This window comes from Pempheris klunzingeri, chromosome 3, assembly GCF_042242105.1.
Source record: "Pempheris klunzingeri isolate RE-2024b chromosome 3, fPemKlu1.hap1, whole genome shotgun sequence".
Lineage (NCBI taxonomy): Eukaryota > Metazoa > Chordata > Actinopteri > Acropomatiformes > Pempheridae > Pempheris > Pempheris klunzingeri.
In genome coordinates this window covers 22,556,976-22,578,871 of record NC_092014.1, presented here as the reverse complement: position 1 = coordinate 22,578,871, position 21,896 = coordinate 22,556,976, and the positions used below count along the sequence as shown (strand labels likewise).

Here is a 21,896-nt window from a genome sequence, read left to right as displayed (position 1 = left end):
TTTTCCCAAATTTTAACTTTAACGCATCTTCAACGCATTGCACTGCATGTGGTTTCACATAGCTGAACCATTTGGAGCTCGACAATCAGACATTTCCACACTAGGAGGCTTGACAGGTATTGACTCAATCAGTGAGGCAGTTTTTGTGCCGAATACAACGTGACTCCACTAACCTCACAGACATAACCATTTGTATTAACTGAAATCAAATAATCAATCAGGTTAATTATAATGATTAATTACTCACCCTCCAGGGGGCAGTAGCGAGTGACCTTCTCAGGCATTAACTGTCCTTCCTTGTGTCTGCAGTACACCTCGGCGATCTGCTGCCGGCACTCCTTGCTCTTGGCTCTGGATAGAGCTGAAATGGCTTCCTTCCCACTGATCTCACACTTGGGTGGCTGGTCGTAGGTCACCTCCAGCGGCGCTGCGGTCGCCTGCCTCCTGTGGGAGTGCTGATGTCTGTGCTGTGACTGGGACTGGGACTGGGACTGCTGGGCCTGTGAGGCACGGTAGTGTTGCCGCGACACCCCTACAATGCCTTGACCGCCTGGGTAGGACGCATTGTTGCCGAGAGCCAGCGGCTGGTGACCTACAGGCAGCACTTCGTTTGAGTTGCGGCCCAGACTCGGGGAGTTGTCCCGCCAGGCCTGCTGCTGGGCGTGGGCCTTCTCCTGCAGATGCTCACGCTGTTGCTTGCTGCTGGTGGCCCCTACGGACTGCCGGTGCGGCTGTGAGCGTGCACCAAAATTACTATTGTCTATGTTCTCAAAGTCTTTGGGCACAGAGTTCTCGTTGTTGCTGTCCACTCTGCTTTTCTCCTTCGGCCGGTGAGAGTAATATCCATCCTGGAAGAAGAGAGAGGAAAGGGAGGAGAAAGACAAGGGAAGCGTTGAGTAAGTGGTGGGGAGAAACGAGGGGGAGGGAGGACACAAACAAGAAAAACAAGATCAGAATTGAGTGAGCACGGTGCATATCAAATGTCGGATTAACAATCAATGTGGCATGTATGAGTGGGCAGCGCTGCATTGAACCGTGAGGCATGAAATGAAGTAGCAAGGTATTGAGTGTGAGGACTACAAGGTGCAACCTAACTGGAGGTGATGCAGGGCAGAGAGCTCCGCTGCTTCATGCCATCATCAGATTAGCCCTGGTTTCAATTAAATTCTCCCTCAAATGGGCCCGGCACTCCGTAAACAGATTACCAAGAAGGGATAAAGGGCCAGAATATGACTGTGAGATTGTGTGTATGCTTGTGTTTATGTGTGTGTGTGTGTGTGTGTGTGTGTGTATGTGTATAACTCCCTTTTCGGTGTAGCCACATGTGAATGTGAAGATATTGTAGTGGTGTGGCGTGTGACTGGAAAGGCTGCACTTGTCAGCGCTGCGCGTCTGCATATGTGAGATAGTGTGTGTGTGTGTGTGTGTGTGTGTGTGTGTGTGTGTGTGTGTGTGTGTGTGCATGTGTGAACGTCTGAATGTACAATTTCCCTATCTTTCCAGCAGAATAGGCTGAAAGCGAAGGAGGGGCACAGGGGAGAGCAGAAAGAGGGAAAAGGGTAATGAGTGAAAGTGGGGAGTGCAAGGCGAAGCAGCGCTGACACGAGGCATGAGTCCTGCTCCCAGGAAGCGCCGGCGTGTTCCAGTGAAATGTGCCGCGATGCATCAAACGGAAAAAAAAAATAAGAAAGCTGCCTGGCTGCCACACCACTGCTGCACACCTTGCTAGACACACAAGAGAAGAGGCGGAGGGCAAAGAGAGTGGGGGGATGGAACGACAAACAGCAGCCGAGGAAAGATAGAGCTCAAAAAACAACAGGGATCCCTGGTGTGTTTCTCCATTTACAAGACACAGAAAGGAGGAGAGAAGGGGGTGGTGGGGGATAAATGCAATATGAGGTATGTGAGACAGAATGGAAGCAGGAAAGGTAAAAGACACGAGGGAAGCAAGTGAGGTGCTATTGTGAGCCAGCTGCTCAGCACAGAAATGTCTTTCCACCCCTAAAGCCAGGCCTGTTATCAGCCCATCAACCTTCCCTCTCTGCAAACACCTTGTACCAGCACAATTACAAAAGGTGGCTGGATGACACACTTTCACACTGAGAGAGACAGGAGGGGGATGATATTATTGAAGTGAAACAAGAGGCAACAAACTGGATGAAGAACAGAGGATGAACAATATTCTCTTTGTCAGCTCCTTTTAAGCTGCTTCCTTGGCAGAGGTCTGCTTCTCACAACACCGGATACCTTAAAGCTTCTCCTCTCCTCTCCTCTCCTCCTCTCCTCTCCTCCTCTCCATGCATCTCTGACTTCTCTCCTGTCTTTTCCCCCTCTCCTTCCCTTCACACTTCCCTTCACACATCCCGATTCCACCCCTCTGCTCTGCTCCTTTCACCTCTCATCCCTTCTGCTCCACATCTCACTCCTCTTCTCTCGTCATCTGTTCCCCATTTCACGTCTCTCGCACCTCCGTCTCTCCCTCCCTCCGCTCATTCTCAACGTCATCCGTGCCCCTGTCTGTCATAACCTCTCTCTTGCCCTCCCCTCCTTGTCTTTCTCTACTTTCTTCACCCTGCCAGTTTAAACAGACCATGTTGTCTGAATGGCAGAACCTGCTAATCCTGCCTGTAACAGCTGCTTAGGCCAGTGATCACCTAAAAAGAAATCCCTACTTGCTGAGTTTCAAAGGGAATGCTTTAGGAGGCTAATCCATGCTGTGCAAGTCACTGGATGTTTGCAGAGGTAAAATGAGTCTGTGTGCATTCATGATTATGTGTGTACAAGACATGCTGCTTGTGGATCTTTTCTCTAAAAGTGTTCACTACCGCATGTATGTGTGTGTGCGTGTGTGCGTGTGTGTGTGTGTGTGTGTGTGTGTGTGTGTGTGCCTTTAAGGCAGGAAGAGAGCAAGAAAAGTAGAGCTAGCATGTGTTTGCCCTGGAGAAGCGGATCCTCTCTCTTTGACTCCTGCTTTGTGAGACGTGAGAAGATGAGGGACACAGTTAAATTGAAAAAATGCCCAAGTGAGAAAACGTTAAAAACAACAGCGCCCGGATGTCCCTCAACTCATTTTGCTAGAAATAAATGTCCTTTGCTTACAGAGGATGACTACCAAACCTTTGGTGATGAAGAATTTCTCCATGTGCTTTTATCATCGACTTCACACTATGCAAAATATACTTTACAAAAGTATGCTAAGCCCCTCTTTACATGAATAGCTTCATTTCCACAGTAAGGCCAAGTGGGGCTTACCTGAGCCTTGTCTGTACTGTACATTGTGAAGAAAGGATTCACGAGGCTGCAAATAATGGTTATTTTACTGTAATTAATCTGTTGACTATTTTTTTTTTTTAATTTTCTACATAACAGGAAAACAGCAGGCTTGGTTCTCGTCAGAGGTAAAACAAAATCTGCCTACCAGCACCTCTTAAGCTCACTAAACACTATGTTGCATCGTGTTTCTTTAAACCTTACAAAAAAACAAAGGATACAAATTACAATTGGGCAGGACTATTTCTTGGCTGCGAACCAGCCGAGAGTCTTTGTTACTGCTCTCAATCAAGCTATGCTAAGCTAAGCTAGTCACCTGCTGGCTGTAGCTTTATAATTACCATCCAGACACGAGAGTGGTATTAATCTTCTTATCCAAGTCTTAGCAAGGAAGCGAAAAAAGAATATTTCCCAAAATGTCCAACTATTCCTTTAAGCCCCAGGGAAAGTGAGCTACATCACACACCAAAGGACACATAATAACAGTAATAATAAGTGAGGTGACTATTTAAATCTAATAACTAAACTGATAACAAGACAAGATACTTCAGAATCTGTCTGATTCAGCTCAGCCGGTAACAATGATTTACTGATCACATCACATGTTCCCCTGCAGCAATTAATCAGAGCAGCACATTGCAATGTGGAGAAAAAACAAAAGGCACAATCAGGAGGGTTTTTGTCCTGTAACCCCTCCAAAACCAACAATATTTAATTCACAGTCACGTACTGCAGCAGCAAATCCTCACATCTGAGAAGCTCGAGCAACTGTTTGGCATCGATTGATAACTCCTCCACAATTATTTGACAACTAAAACTGTTCTAGATGAATTTAGATCAACTGACTGATTAATTGGCTGAGCATTTTAGAATGAGATTGCTGTATTTAAAACTACTTATTTGAATGAATCCCAGATGGCCATATTTGCTTTCTTTGGTGGGGGAAAAAAAAAAAAAGCAAAAAGCATCACAAAGATGTTGATTTGTTGCAAATTAATTGACACGGATAAGAGTCAGAAGAGGTTAGCCCCATGCGGCCCTGAAGTGGAAATGAGTAGTATTTGTAAGCTGGCACAGAGGAGATTTCTCTGGATAAACAATCTTCACACTGTGCTCCCTCCTCCTTCCCCCCCTCCTGTGAGCAAAGGACTCCAGTAGCTGTGTTGCTCTTTAATCTCGGATCCCGGCTCTAAGCAGGAAGCGACGGGGCACAGAATTAATAGCGGTGGCGGCCATTGGAGATAGGCACTGTGTTGGACTGCAGATGGGGCTGGGAACTGGGGGGAGCTATCGATTGTTACAGGGGACATGTTTTCTACTCCAAGGGAGTGTCGAGGAGGCCAAGCCAGGATTGCCTGGCATGCAGTGTGCTGGTTGTGTACACTCACACAAAAACACACACACACACACACACACACACACACACACACACACACACACACACACACACAAACAGCCCTCCCTGAGCTCTGCTGAGAAGTGAGGAAACAGCAGAGGGGGTAAACGTTAATATCATCCATCACTGGTGGGTACATTTAGAGAGGCCTTTGGGGCTGAGAGTTTCAGCATCCCCTGCGGGAATGGTTCAGTCCATTTCTCAATACAGAGCTGGCCCTTTCCACTTTCCCCCATTTCCTCTGCCACAGGGGGAAATATTTCACCTGTCCTTTTTCTCTCTTTCACTCTCACCCTTTCTCTCCATCCCCCCCCCCAATCTCCTGTGCGGCAGAGAGAGAAAAAAAAAGGTACATATCTCTCTCTCAGCACCTGTCCAGCTTCACCACTCTCCTCCTCCACCTCCCCTGGCCCTATCATCCCTCGCTCTAGGAAGGAAAGCAGTTCATCTGCTCCGCCCCCTCCCCTCCTCCCTAATGCCATCATTTACTGTTGCAGTCCCGTGGTAGATGTGAGGGAGAGGAAGGTAGCAGCACATATCAGTTTCACCCCACCCTCGCAGCCCGCTTCCTTTAAAAGACATCATTCCTGTGGGGCCGAGCAGAGATAAGCAACTGCGTGTGCCAGCAGTGAGAGCTCTGTCAACACAAGCTGGCGTATGGACGGCCGTGCAGACAGCCATACCACCATGTAAATAAACATAAAGTCAAGTTTATTAAGAAACGCAGTACTGCCTATGTGTGAGTAGGTGAGTGCTGGGTCACCTCGGCAGCGTGCGGGCCAGCTTCTGCTACGACATGCCTGCCATGTGGCTAACGAGCACAGATTAATTACCTGGACTGAATCCCTGTGACACCCTGAGCAAGATGTGGCGTCTGGCATGACAAGAAAGACTGATACACTGACAGACTTAGTTCACAGCTGCTCTAGCACCTCAGGACACTTGCGGAGAAATGAGCCAGGGTAGAGCCGGGACGACCTAAATGCTTAGTTACTTCTTAGAAGTCTTACTTATCGTAGCTTATCAGCTGTAGAGTTTGGGGGCAAGAGCAGCTGTTCTTTTCTGCTTTTGTAGATTCACAGTTTAGGTATCCTCATATAAAGTATGACAAAGTAGACTGAGCCTCAATTCTGTAAAATGACAACAAGCCTTCAGTAAAGCGTTTCAAAGGGTCAAAACTATAGCTAACTAATAATAAAAACAATCAAGTTGGAAACAGATAGATAAAATACAAAGATGAGTTATGACCAAATATTTTTGATGCGTCAATCAAATGGTTTTCATGAGAGATTCACTGTATTCTATCCTTAGTTATGAATATTTCCTGAGTTGCTGCTACCTTTCTCTTTCTTGTTCTCCCTTCGGTCAATCCTTTCAATCCCCTTCTCTCCCAACGGCTACAACTGGAGGAATGCTGGTCACATGTAATGTAAGCGTGTACGTGTGAGTGTGCGCAAATGCACGATTAGCGGCAGCTCTGAATGAGCAGTCTGAGTTTGGTATGCACAGAAGCCTCTTGTTGTGTGCCCTACAACAAGCCCTGGAGCGAAAGTGGTGAAAAGGGAGTGTGTCTTTGTGTGTGTGTGTGTGTGTGTGTGTGTGTGTGTGTGTGTGCAAATGTGTTACAAATACCTAGAGGAGACAGACAGTGAGAACCTCTGAAAACTACTTAACAGCTGTAGGTTTGGCAAATGAAATTTTGAAAAAAAAAGGGTGCATTATCTGAAAAGAGAGCAAAAATATAAAAAAATCCTCTCCTCTGGGAATCTTCTTAAACAGATGTAATTGGCTACTCATGGTTGAAACCACTGAAAAAAGATCAAAGTCTTCCAGAGACAATGATCCTGGGGTTGAGACTCGTGGGTGTTCACCAAAACCAGAGGGCAGAGGTGAGTTCTCACACTGCTGTTGAATTTCCACTTCTTTCTGACGGATATTCTTGTATTGTAATTATATGGCTTTACTGACTATATTTGTGTGCATGAATTTTCTAAAAACCCAGACCTCTGCAATCATAACCACAGACACAAGGAAGATAGATGGAGTTCTTCTTCCTCAAAAAAGTATCCTTTTTGAATAGAGCAAAGCTCTGAATCAAAAGCTCAGCACGAAGATACATATGACGGCATTTATTAACTGCAGGGGATTCTCCGAGGAGTTCCCACAAGGCCACAGTGGAATTCAAAATACTTCTGCTTCCCTCACAATATGTTCACATGCCGCTGCAATACTGTGATCTCCTGAAATAGGTTTCTCCCAGAGCTCAGCTTGTGTGTACATTATGCTCAGCCCACTCGTTCTCTGATGGCCTTTTGATATGTGAGGCCCACATCTGCACAGTTCCAATCATCCTAGGACACCACTGATATCATATCTAAGGCCCTGCACATTCATGGTAAGCCTACACGGGTGATTTACATTATTTTAGCCTGTCTGTGTGTGTGTGCATGTACAGGCTGTGCTTGATTAACATCTAATGGATAAATTGGGTGACAATTCAGCTAGCTACCAACATTACATCACCAGGTAACGTAATGTTAATGCAGGAAATGTCAACATTTTCCTCAGACATAAAATTACTGAGAAAAACTCTACACGACTTCAATGACAAAATATTAACTTACCAACAAATATTTAACTTGAAAACGTCACAACCTGACCTGGGAGCTTTCCTTTTCTGTTTTAAAATTTCCTGTCTTAATGCTAAGCTAAGCTAACTGGCTGCTGGTTCATGTACACAAAATAATATTCTATGCTCACACTTTTTACTTTCTTTACTCTTGGCTATTTTGAGCGTCGGAAATCTAAGATTCAAGTTAATTCATCTATTACACTTACCACAAGTCACATCATTTAAATGCTTGGAATGCAAATGAGTCACTTAATTGGCATAATTTCATTTAGAATCTGCTCACTGAAGTGAATGTTGGAAATGTGTGTATATCAAGATTATTCTCTTCTGGAGCTTTCCTCCTAAATTACATTAAGAAGAAATACAGTTTAGAAGCAACCTCGCATAACCTCAAAGATTTATTCTGAGTGTGTACCAACAACAATGAGACTCTCACTGAGAACAATGTTAGAGCTAAAATCCCCAAAGCATGTGGCAAAAGTGAAGCCAGGCTGCCTGAGTCTCACAAGGTTTGGTTTTGCCCTCTCCCCTTAAAAATCTTTACTTGGCATCCCAGCAGCTTACAAACTGTAGATGGATTACTAAACACACGCACACACACACCCCTGCATCTTAAGACTCACTTGTCCTCTGTTTCTAATACACACACCATACCGCACACACACACACAAGTCGCTTGTGAGACTGGTTTAGTGCAAGTCACATTCATCCTGGGGCCTGTGTGTGTGAGTATCCTCGTGTGTGAGTGTGTGTGTGTGGAGTAATATATGATTTCTCTGCTGTGGAGGCAGCATAGGCTGGGGAGGGTATTGAACTAAGCGTGTGAGTGCCTCTGTTCTTATGTACAGTAGGGACTGGACTGAAGTATGCAATTTGCATATTCATTACCAGCAAAATATTGTTCTATTCAATCATAATTCATATAACTGACAGCTCCTACATGCAAAAACAAGAAGGCACTTATTCACAAGTAGTTTAATGCTACTTGCTAAGCCATTACATATGAACACACATTTAGAATAACATGAACTCTATTCTATGGCATGTTTGCTTGAGGAGGCAAAAATGGTCAGGTGAAACAGAAACATGTCCGATTTGTGTCGCATGATTGCCTGTCATCCTGCAGTAGCTCGTGATGGATGCAAAAATGACCGTAGTGCAACTCTGCAGCTGTCAGTGATGACCGGGAGTTCCTCCAAATTTCAAGGTTCTCAAAAATTTCAATTTCAATTCCATACTTTTCATTTCCAGACTTCTCGGTCGATTTTCCATACCAAATTTGTACATTATACCATTCATACCAATATTGTACATTTGTAAAAAGTACAAATAGCTAGATGTTTATTACGTAAATAACTGTTGTTTTTAAATCCAACTGTTCACATGTAAAAAAGTTTTGTAAAGAGTTTGAATGTTTAGTTTACTTTATACTTCAGGTTTATAGCCCAGCATTTATGATATATGATTTAGGTCAGTTTGCAAGTATGAAATACTTTCTCTCGTTTTCTTGTAGTTATGTATCAAGATTGGAATCCTAGTTGGATAAGTGGGTTACCTGTGTGTCCAGCTGTGGTACAAACAGGTGAGCGCCACCTGAATCATAATCAGAATCTCAGAATCAGAATCTTTAATTGTCATTGCACAGGAGTACAACGAAATTGTGTGCAGTTCTATTCAGTGCAAAAAAAGAAAAGTAGAAAGGAAAGACTCACTCAACATTTACCTGTACAAATAAATAAAAACATTCCCAACTCCAATATATATTTTGCAACACAGCTTGGGACCAGGGTCAGACACAGTTCTGACGAAAGAATGAAAGGATTTCAATCAAGAAACCTCACTGGTTACAGCCTGAGGTTTGCAACTCAATACAGTTCCCACAATAAAGTGCTGAAATGTTTCTCTCAAACCTCAATACTGCTGCAGTCAATGTCCTTTTGTAGAGTACAGTGAAATAATGTATGCCCACTGACTCCATCCTCTTCCCTTGCCTTTTATTCTCAAAAAACACTTTCTGTCCACTGTGCTTCCCCACTGGGCGAACCCTGGGAGTTTCCACATGACAACAGGGATCTAAATCATATGGCTTACATACAGCATATTAGGTCTATATCTCTCAAGGGCATGAAAGCCCTTTAACAAGCCATGAGAAGATACTGGCAACTCTCCTACTGTGTCCCTTTACCCGCTTCTCTCTCTTATATCGGCCTCTTATTTTCCTCCATGAATAAACCCCAGAACTTTACATCTCCAGCTTTAAATGGAGCCCATCAGGCGATTTCTGAGCCATATCTCACAAGGGCATGAAAAAGCCTCACCCCCCCCTCTCCTCTCCGCACACCTCCCTGTTCAGCCATGAAATGACACCCCTATTTAATCAATTGTGAATCATGAAATTTTGCACAAGAGACCCCTTTTCTTTGTACTTGACAGTGATTGAACTGCACAGCCATGCAATTCCATTCACCACGGCGATGAGAAGAAAAGAGAGCAGGGGAGGGGCTGGGGAGTGTGTGTATGTGTGTGTGTGTTTGAGAGATGAAGGTGATTTCCCTGTGACATCATGGGACCCTACTCAATGGCACAGCAACAGAGGGTCCCTTCTGTGCTTTGAGGCCACGTGGTCAGACAGCAAAGTGGGATCCTACAGCTGATCTATAGGGGTGCAAGGGAGGGGTGTGTGTGTGTGTGTGTGTGTGTGTGTGTGTGTATATGTGCCACAGAGGAACAGCCCTTCACACAAACATTTTACAGAGGCCCTGAAAAGTCCAGTGGTTAAGAATAACAGGAGAAAAAAGAGGCTATAAGAGACAGAGAGATTACAAGTGGAGGAGGGTGGAGGAGACAGAGTAAGATAAAGCCCGAGAGAAAAAGTAGAAAAGCAGACGAGGGGCATAGAGGGGGAGAACAAGAGATGGGAGACCCCTGACTGGAAAGGCCCCCATCCCCTTTCTTCCTTCTGCATGAATAGGCTGGTGGGAACAACATGCGAATGTATGATGTAAGGTCTGTAGCGAGTGTGTCAGGGAACATAGCTGAGATTCCAGACATCTGTGTGACAAAGAGGTGACACAGCACGACCCCGGTGCGACCCCAGTGCAGAGGTCACAGCGGCTCAGCTCCTTTATATCATGCCAAAACACAAATTGACAAGCACTGGATTTGTGCAAGATACATTAACTCACTGTATCATTCTTGATGAGTAAAAAGAAGGAGGATGCGTGCGTGTTTCACTCATGCGCCTGTGTTTGAGCATAGCCTGCTAATGAGGTGCAAATATATCACAGCGGTGTGAGCTTTGGTTTCACTTCCATAGTGCAGCCACAAATTCTGCCAGCAGGACAAGCCTTCAGAAGCACATCATTGTGCAACACAAACAATATGGAGAAGTGAAAAAATGGATTCCCTAAAGACAAACTCGACTGAAAACACACACTATTTTACATAACTATTTTCCCCATTGTTTTAGTACTTAGCCTACATCTTATTAAGGTTAAGGTTAAAGATGACAAAACAAATCAGAACTAGAGAGCACCCACAGAGAGTCCATATGTCCACCAAAGCTACCCGGGGCTCCAGATTGGTTGTATTTTAATCATAGAAAATATTTAAACATATTTAGCAATGCTAGTGGTGTGGCTTTATGGATGAAATACTACTTTGGTACAGATTGAAATGTCTCAACAAGCATTTGATGGATTGCCATGCAATTTTATGCAGACATTCATGGTCCCCAGTGGATGAACCCTGCTGACTTTGGGGATCCCCCGACATTCTCTCAAGTGCCACCATGATTTCTACATTTTTTATATTTTACATTTGAGATTTTGAGTAAAATGTCTCGATAACTATTGGGTGGATTGCAAAGAAATTTGGTGGACATTGTTAGGATTTGTAATCACTTTGGTCATGTCTTTAGCTTTTAAACTGGGACCATAAGCAGGTTCAATTTGTTCATCAATGTCATGACATTCCCATCAGTCACGGTCATACCTTGTGTTTAGTGCCCATTATAAAATATTAGCATGTTAACACACTGTAGAGACCGTACACTCCTTCATAATCAATTATCTTTTATAACCAGAGCAATGCGTTTCATCAGGCTCATAAAAATGTGCAATGGGCACTTTGTATTTCATGCTAATTAGCAAATGTTAGCATGCTAACATGTTAAGCTACGGTGGTGAACAGGGTAAACATTACACCTGCTTAACATCAGCATGGCGGCATCATCATTGTGAGCTTGTAAGCATGCCGACATTGGTAGTTATCTTTAAAAAAAAAACAAAAACATTGTGCATAAATAAAGCCCCACAGACAGAGCGGACAGCCATGCTAGCTTCTAGCATTGCTGCAAACTCCTAGTCTTGTTAATATGCATCTGAATCAAATACACAGAATAAGAGGCAATCATGGGATAAAAGGACATGGAATGCAAAAAAATGCCCTATTGCAGAAACCTAGACAATTGTTTCTTGTGCCATGGCTTAGCTTTACACTGAATTTCACTGAAGTCTGTTCACAAGACTCTGATTTGCCAAAACAATTCTAACTCAAGGTGCGCTTACAGACTTGTTCCAGAGCTTTCAAACATATTGTATACAGTCTTCCATTCATACGGTCGCCAACACGGATGAGAAGACAACTGAGCACAGTCAGTCCGCTGATGACGACAAAATGGTCAAAAGCTCACTCAGAGGTAAGTAGACCCAGTGTTGCCAGGTGGGAAATGTAGAATTATCGTACCACAGACTTGAAATTATCGTATTTCGGTGTAAACTATCGTACACCCGTCATAACCAAAATAACAAGCTTACTGTTGCGCGACACACTGTTGTGTGACTTCAGTACGCAATGGATCATTCATGGCACCGCAGCAGCTCCAATTTAGTTGTGTTACACTAATGTGTCCCCCATAAACAAATGACAGGTGGGAACTAATGAGCTAAATCATGAGGCCACCCACCGTTAGGGAATTGACACAGCAGGTTAACTTTTTTGAGCCAATCGTGCTCGTTATTCTGAGACCAGCGTCACTTGTATCCAGGTGCTCGTATCTCACGCTAACCCAATTACGATTGGTTGGAAATGTCACATGATAAGAGATGCCTTCAGAGTTCACAAAAACTGTATGGCAGATTTGAGCAAGGCTGATTGGAACCACACGTTCACGAAAACTGTCAAATTATCGTACTTTTGGCCTTTTTTTGGATTATTGATCGTACATCGTACAGAGGGCAAAATTATCGTACAAATACGATAATTATCGTACACCTGGCAACACTGAGTAGACCTTAAGATGGGATTGTTTTGTCAACTACCATTTATCAGGTCATGTTTTCCAATCTTAATGTTATATTCTGCTTACTGACAAACAAACAGGAGAGAGATATTGCCTCACTATGTGAGTTAAAGTCCAGGGGATTGTTTTAATTTGTTTTGATGCATTTCATATTACATCTCTGCTGTCATGGGAATTTAAGGCACCTGTTAATTAAATTCATTAATTATGTTTTCATTTCTTGGTGGATCTGGTGACTCAGATGCCCAACATACATTTCAATATGCGTTCAAATGAGGCTCATGCCTTGTCACACATCAACTCTCTCTCATCTGTATGCAGGGTCGGGAAGAATTCAGCTCTGCAGAAAAACACCTCAATGCATCCGGCCCAGACAATAAAACAAGAAGCATTTTTCTAGGAACAGTTTTGTAAATGATTGTCAGTGACCTGTGTCGCTAACAACACAAAGAACACACATACTGTGCAGCGAGGTTAGGTCCCTATCAGCTCTGTTTACACTTGCAGAGGAAATTAATTTCTGTGCACTGAGAAAAACAAGATGAAAAGATGGGGAAGAAGCACATTGCTAATCACCTGAGGCTTTATGTGTGTAAACTTGAGCTTCTCCTACAGTATGAATCAAACTGCATAGACAGCAGCAGGTTACTTAGAGTTCGTGTCACGATACATACAGGTCTAAGCCTTAGTGCTGGGAAGGCTTAGGGATTTATTTGTCTTGCTTCAAATGTCAATCGCATACATGTTGGCCCCAGATTTTTTGGAAACATTATGAATGACACAAGTTTATTAAAAACTGAGCCAACCGTAACACTTATGGGTCTTACTTCAGGTCTTAAAAAGCTGGTTATTCTAAGATCTAGTTTGTACGAGAAGTCACTCATCTACATCTAAAAGCGAAAGTGTTTATGGCCGGTCCCAATGATCCCACTCAAATAGAGGGTGAAAAGCCTGCTGTCAGAAAGACACAATAATTATACAAATGGGAATAATGGTGTGAAACTTGGGACAGTCTCTCCTTAAAGGCATTTATGGTGTTACACACAGTTGTGCCCACAAAATGGGTTTAAGTAGTTACAGAACAATGAAAAAAGAGCTTGAGAGAGGAGTTTAAACCCAATTGCTCAATGGCCAAACCAAAGTGGGCGCCCTTGTCAGATTGGCAGTTTAGGAAAAAAAAGACAAAAATTCTTTCCAACGTTGGAATAGTGCTGGGGAAGGTAGTTTCAGATATTGTGTGACAATTCGTCAAGCTCTTTGAGACACTGTGGTTGATCAAGATGCCCTACGATTTGGAGGCATTCACTGACCACCTAGCAGCTAGCTTAGCCTCGGTGGCTGCACACAGCTCTACAGAGGTCACACAGCTGTGTGGATCACACATCCTCCACCTCAAAACAAAACTAGGTGACACCTGAATGTATGCGCACCCATAGCCAAGGTTAGCAAGCCATCCAAGAAAACCTTCACCCTTTGGTACTCAATGCTGGTATAAATGACACAACTTTGGACCCACCTCCCCACCTCAAGCCCTACAACATCCTAAGCCAGTCGGTCCACTGAACACACAGCAACCAACCTGATATTACAGGGACAAATAACTGTAATGTAATTACTCTATATCAATTTGTACACCCCTACACTATTTATTACTGGAAAATAGCAATTGTCTTAGTAGTAGGTCGAGGGAGGATCACATAAAACCGGCATTTACCTAAATGGGGCTGAATACTGTTTAGCCATCATTAAAATATGGGTAATACCGGTGATAGTGTGGCAGCATTCTGGCAAACCCAGGCATGCTACAGGCACCGGGGCCAGGACATGTCACATACAGAGGTGTCATGTATGCATAAATGCATTACAGTGCAACTAAAGACCCCGTCCAGAGCTCCAATTATTTCCAGAGGGGATATTTTGAATCTGGTCACAGTCTTATAATCACTTTTTGGCTGTCAGACAAAAACGTTTCAGGCTGCGTTACAGGAATCAGAAGTAGCCTGTGGAGACAGTTGTTGGTTGGGTATCTGCCGCGAGAATTGGGGGTAAAAATCTGTCAGCAGTGCAGCACAAATGTTTACCGAAGCAGAAAAAATTACTTTTTCAAAAATGCGAATGGTCCAGTTGTTGCATTTAAATTTGCTTAATGCATTTTGCATGCTGAGCAGTTAGACATTTGTCTTGAATATCATTTTCCAAATGATTATAATCAATTCATTTGAAAGTCACATCATGTGGTCACATTTGCATTTAAACAACAAATGCAAGCAACTAATGTCTTTTTTGGCTCCAAACAGCTGTGACACTCTCATGGGGTTATACAGTGCAACACACTGCCTGTCTGCTAAACGGGAAAACTCCAATAAGAATCTATGGTTTCATAGGAATGTAGTTTATAACTTTCTAAAGCCACCGATGGAATGACAGGGAGATAAAGATCAGAGGAAACCAGGGAAAGGAGGGGGAGGAGGAGAAAGTGAAGGTGAGGAGTTAAGCACCTAAGCTTGCAATAACGAGGAGGGAGACAGCTGATACGATCTTTCGGTCTGACACTCAGATCATTAAAACATCTAAATGATTGAAGGCCCCTCTGTCCAGCATGGCGGATCCTGAGGCAGAAAGGAGATTTCAGACTTTAAGCTGTTTTCTTAGCTTTAGGGATCTCAAACATTTACAGAGTGAAACTGGTACATGGTCATTTTGCATCAAAACAAAACCAGCCTTTGGTCTCAGTCTGACAGACTTCCTCTATAGAAATAACTCCAGTAACTGTGTTTATCAAAGGAGCTATTGATTCATTCTAATCCCATTTGGAACGACACAGCCAGAGATTTCACTGCTTGACCCCGGTATTAATTTTGGCACCATTTATCCACAGTTTCTTTACAAAAGCACTCTGATCAGTGTTGTCCTGTCAAAGAAATTGACATCTGTGGCTAAAGTCGTTTGCGGATGAAGAACAAGACAGGCCAATAAGAATTTTGCCGATTTGACCGGCTGTTAATTGCCATGCTTTCTTTGAATTTAATCGACATGATGCAGGTGAATGATTGACTGGTGACTAAGGAGTGTTAACCAACTGGATGTCAGTGACAGAGAGATAAAGGGATAAAGAGATGGAAGGGCGGGAATCTGTAAAGCTCTTATTCAAACACAGATGTGTATCTAAAACAGTAGCTAGTTGTGCTAAATTGATATTGAAGTCATTATGAGGTTATTAATGAATCCAAAAACACTGCTGTGTGGCTATAGGTACAGTGGTGATTAAGTGCTAAAGTCAGCATACTAACATGCTCACAATGGCAATGTTAACATGCTGATATTCAGGTGGTAGGCTATAATGTTTAGTCTACCATTTTAATGAGTACCATTTTCAAACCAGGGATGTATTGTAACAACTGGGGCCATGGTTTAGCCTTGCTTCCTATTTTTCTCAGAGGTCACTCGCAGTATTGCAATGAAAAATCCTCTGTGGCCCAAAAAGCATTTACTCCATAGAAAATGCTGTAAATTATTACTTTCTGTATTGCACATTTTTCAGCCATGGATTTAATCTTTGTAAAGTTTTTCTGAAGCCCAGAAAGTTTTTTTTTTCTTTTTTCAAACGACATCAACACAGTGGTACGACCCATTCACATAGCCCAGCTGGGCCAGAGGCATGATGGGATGAACACTACTGTGTATGTTCGGTGGGCCACATACCCAAGAACCTAAACTGGAAGCAAGGCATTTTTTGGCATATGCACCAGGCGAGCAACAGTAGACACCATCTTTAGTCTGGTATCCAGTTCTTTTATTACATGTTAATACATGCCATAAACAGAAGAATAGAACAAACTGAAAGTTTGGGGATCAACAAAGTCATAAGGATTCATCCTCTGGGGACCAAGAATGTCTGTACAAAATGTCATGTCAATCCAAGCTCTGGTTGTTGAGATTTCAGTCCGACTGCCTGACCAACTGGCATCCTTGCAGCCATGCTGCCAGTGTGACAAAAATGAGTGGCTGGACAGGTGGGGACATCCTCACTGCCTCCACTCTGTTGTTATCCCACTATTAAGAAACCAAATTGCATCAGAACTGCTTTTCCACTCTCACTCTATCGTGATTCGTGATCACCTGGCAGCCAATAAGTGGCTTTTAACAAATGCCAAACCCTGACTGAACAAAGTGGAATGTCTTCATTAACCAGCTAACATTAACTTCTATTTAACCAGGACTACAAACTCACTCCTGCTGCATCTACATTACAAACTTGGGGGAGAATTTGCAGGGGTAGAGATCATGAAAGACAGATGTTGACGATAGAAACATGCTGTTGTCTTGATGAAGGCTGTCCTTCAACAGCAAAGACTCACAAAATGTGCGCATGCTTCCTTTTCACCATAGCATGTGGTCTTTGTGCTAACTTTGTGAATATAACACATAAATATGCCTTTAAAATCATTTACAAGCAAACATAGCATCCAATTCACTTGCAATCACAGCTAATTAGCTAAAACTGCTGAGGTGAACAACGAGCCCCCTGTGTCTCTTCTCACTGTTGGCTTCCCAACACTAACTGCACCTCAGAACAGCATGGAGCCTCTCCAAAATCCTACCAAACCTTTTAACCCCGACATCAAAAGCCATTTGTTGCGAGCAGGGCTGCCAGACCAGGCCACACCCAAAACAAGTCGCAGCACAATCTGGTCAAATTACAAAGTTCACCTCCCCCATTTCTACCCTTAAAGGGCACCTTAATATCCTCCACCACCTGGCTGGCATCAAAGCCCAGAAACCCAGTGCTTAGCAGGGAGACACATCAGCAACATTTTTGGCTTTCATTTCCTTCTCCGCAGCGGGGGTGCACAAAGACATGCCAGGGCCTCGGCTCAGTGTGAAAGAGAGAAAGACTGAGGTAGACAGGGAGTCTCTTTTGCAGCCAATAATGTCTGTAATTTGTCCACAGATTGAGGAGAGAAGAGACAAAGACAGAAAGGCCCTCAGACACCACTCATTCAGTGCGTTTGTGTGTGTGTGTGTGTGTGTGTGTGTGTGTGTGTGTGTGTGGAGCACATTAGGAGCGCTATGTTACATCTTTCTTACTTGGCTACAATGTTACTGGACACCAGGAGTCCTTCTCTTTCTCCTCCTCCTCCTTCAACCCGTCAGCTGCAGATGCTGGGTTTGGCATGACAATGGACCCACACAGAAGTGGACAGATGTTTCCACGCACATGCACACACAGATACACGCAAACGGGTATGTGATGTAAAACCGCGCTGAATGTGATATTCCTGCGCGCAAAATCACACACGGAGGAGACACACATGCAATCTCTTCACCGTCTCTCCTCCAGTCTTGCCTGCTGGCCTTGAATGGCCTCTACACACCCACCATATGCTAACTGCTGGAAGAGAGCTGTAATTTGTAAATGATTTAACCTTTTAATAGAGAAAAGATGAGGTTGGCTACAGCTGAGTCCCTCTGGATGTGAGGCCAGAGAAGAAAAATAAGGATTGGAGCTGTGATTTAGACATCATTTAATAGTACTGTCCAATTATCTATGCGGTTCATGTACTGTGATTTGTCTGTTGTGTGTGTGTGTGTGTGTGTGTGTGTGTGTTTGTGTGCCTGAGTGTGCACTTGTTGGTGGATTCTTACTTGAGGATAAATGTGTGTGCATGCAAGTGTGTGTGTGGTTTTCAAAACAAGCTGGTGCCAAGGCTTAGCTGATAGGCTAATTAAGCTCACCACAGGGAATAAATGTTTCCTCTCTGCCTGCCATTTGTCACACCTGGCACGGAAATGTCACTAGGAAGAGAAACACATGCGCGCACACACACACACACACACACGCTCGCTCGTGTGCACACACACACACACACAATGGGTGCACCCAGTGGGAGAAGTGCTGAGGCGACAGAGCTACTGTGTGAAAGTTGAGTGGAAGCACAAAAATAAGAAAAGAGAAAACAGAAAGAGGAAAACTAGACAAATGAGACACAGACGTACAGCAGAGAACAAGATGCAGAGAACCGAGCAAATGAGAAAAAATGATTAGAAAATACTACTGAGAAAAGGAAGGGAAAGTAGACAGACACAGACGCTTTCTGAGTTCTGCCAGACAACAGCATCCTGTCGAGCCTTACCAGCTATATTTACATTTCAATGACATTTCAGTTGAATAAAATATGAAACCGTTTATGTTTCCTACGGCTACAGTTGGATTGAACATTTTCAGGAGGACATCATACGTAACTAATTGAGCACCAGTAACTCTGATGAATTACGAGATTTCATCGCTGTTTCAACTATAGTGATAGGAGGTGGGACAAAAGCGCCCATCTAGACTTGAACCCGGGGAGCTGCAGTTACAGTTTGTACACCCCACCTGCTTCTTACTTTTTTTGCTTTTCCAGTTGGCAGCACAACATGATTGCTTTGTCCTCTGCAGAAGCCAAAGCAGATACTCTAATGTCAAGGTGTATTACAAAAATCTGTTCCTGTCTGCCTTCCTTTTCTCTTTTTCAGTATGCAATAAATCAGTAGTCACTAGACTTGGCTAACTCTGACGTAGCCCCATCTTAGTTTCAACTTAAACTTTAGTTTTGGAAGTTTTGCACTTGAAGATGTGGCCTGTGTACCTCGTGGTCACTTTACAAAGGAAAGGGATTGTTTCACAGCCAGTATGAAAATAAGGACGATCACAGTGAAACTTTATACGGCACAAGAGTATGGCTGCAACTGACCATTATTTCCATAATTAATTAAGCTATTGATCATTTTTTCAATTGATTGACTAGTTGGTTGGTCCATAAAATGGCAGAAAATTGAATAAAAATATTGATCACTGTTCCTCCAAGATGACATCCTTATCTTGTTTTGTCCACAACCCAAGGATATTCAGATTACTGTCATATAGCTAAAGAAAATACTCACATTTGAATTTGAGAATTTGGACTTTTTTCTTGAAAAATTATGAATTAATTATCAAAATAGTTTACAACTAATCGTCTTACTGTTGCAGCTCTATGTGTAAGCATAATGTTAAACAAGACTAAGAGTTTACAACAATGCTAATGGCTCTGAGGCATAGACTGTATTATAAAGATGTGTGACAGGTCTCCGATTCCTCCCACTGCACAAAAATGAAGCCAGAACATCCCAGATACGGCAGCTGCCATGTTGGACTGGTGACATCATCTGGAGCCATGGTGAGGGTCAGAAGACACCCGCCTGATCCAATCATGGGTAAGAGTTGGCTGCCAGCATGAAGTTTCAGCCACTTTTTACATCATCAAATCAAGCTGATTAAAACAAAATTAATCAGAACACTTGAACATACATGAGCATGATAAGAACCACCTAAAATGACAGATATCAGCTAAATTGCAAATAACTACATTTATCTCTAGAGTATACACAGTCTATGCTCTGAGGCTGTACTTTGAGCTATATGCTACATCAACATGCTAACACTCTCGCAATGATAATGCAGGGGATCACCAAAGCCTTCAGGACTCATCCTCTAGGAATCATGGCTGTCTGTACAAAATGTTATTGAGACTGGTTGTTGAGACACAAGAGGTGGACTGACAGACCAACAGACCACCATTTCCATCCCTACTGCACGCTGCTAATCTTTTTTAAATGGTACAAATTTAAAGAGTGCATATCAACAGGTGGATGGAAACAGAACAAGTGAAGCCACAGCGGCAAGTCAGACCTTCTCCCCTAAGCTACAGTGTTATATTTCAGATTCCCCTCTCTTTTTCTCTCTTTCAGACACACACACCACAGTAGATGAGCTGCTTCACACTGAATTCTGCTGTTCATTACAGGCGTGACAGCTTAAGTGGAGTGTAGCCCCACAGCCATTGTTATACCATCACCAATAACCACCAACACAGACCCACAGGTACTGTACGGGAGAGCAGAGCACCACACACCTGTGAGTCCACGGGAGATTTAAGGCCGGGATGAGGAATGATGGCAGAAATTATGTAAAGCCTCTCCTGGGTGACGCAAGGTTTCGGGAGGAATTGAGAGAAAAATAGATGCCGCAACAATCTCTTGTTAGATTGAAACAAATGACCTGCTGTTGTTGTTGTGGAGTGCTGCGCTGGAAATGGATGCCCTCTGAGCAAACACTACATGCCTGGATTATAGTGTGGGGCTGGGTGCTGGAGTGTGGCACGTGAACGTTAGGGGGCAATTCGCTTTCATTTAAGCTTGCTCCAAAAAGTGATGTGAAACTGCTGCTCATTTGCAAGCGATTATCGTCCGATAGATTAGGTGTAACATCCTTTTCAGTGCAGAAGTTTTCTATTGTTAAAACTTTGATGAAATCCAACTTTCTGAATTGACTGAAATTGAAAGCAAAGTGAGTGCTTATTGCACAAACAGCGTGAGGGTGCGCAATGGTGTAATGCTGTCAGAGCATGCGGGAAACGCCGTGGCTGGGCAAGTTAATGTAGACTCTGAAGGCTCAGCATTAGGGATGCTGCACCAGGCTGGGGCTTTTTTTTCATCCAATGCTGAAATCCATGCATGCCACATGGTGTTATTTCCATGGATCACTTCAAAGGGAAGTGGAATCAAAGATCTTATACTTTACTAAAGCACACTGGCATCAGAGGCTCACTGATACCCGCCTTTTTCATCTTCCATGGAGTCCTTCCGTGTTCCATAGAGTCCTCTTATCTGTCTCTTGTCAATATGTCACTTAGTCATCCTTAACTAACACCAATCTTAGTACCAGCTGTCCTTTATCCCCCTCCCTTCCTGCTCAGCCTCAAAGTCATTGTTCACCCTATCCCTTTCCTCCTCAGTGTTGACAATCGACACATTGCCATTGCCGTCATCTGCTCTAAAACATGCTACATGCAGCCAGACAGCGTCCGTATGGTCCCGTCCTGTGTGGCACAGCAGAAACACGTCGACCCCATATGGAGCTTCCCCCACAGGGGGGGTAATGTATCTGGGACGGCTTGTGGAAGTCGGTGAGGATGTTAGCTAGATGATGCTGATACAGCGGGGGCTTTTATAGTGGCGCTGTACAGTAATGATGTGGAAACCTTAAGCTGCTTAGACTGCAAGGTGAGAATATTTTGATGAAGCTCTGTAGCTTCCTGTTATTCTCTTTTTTTTATTCTCAGATTTCCATTTTCATTTCAAAGTTTCCACAGGAAGTCTAAAGAATAGGACGTCACCCATGTCAGAGTAGCTACACACCCATTCAACTTTTTCCTACACAACACCTAAAGCTTAAAACTTTCCCAACTTGCATTCCTTTTCTTTTCACATTGCAG

General features: G+C 43.5%; 1 protein-coding gene across 1 annotated transcript in view; it reads right to left on the bottom strand.

The window, feature by feature from the left end:
• LOC139198576 (xylosyltransferase 1-like) overlaps positions 1-21,896 on the bottom strand; it is an 81,456-nt gene that overhangs the window by 38,282 nt on the left and 21,278 nt on the right. Inside the window, exon 2 of the mRNA XM_070827466.1 lies at positions 248-848. Coding sequence (XP_070683567.1) covers positions 248-848 — 601 coding nt within the window. The remainder of the gene's footprint in view (positions 1-247; positions 849-21,896) is intronic.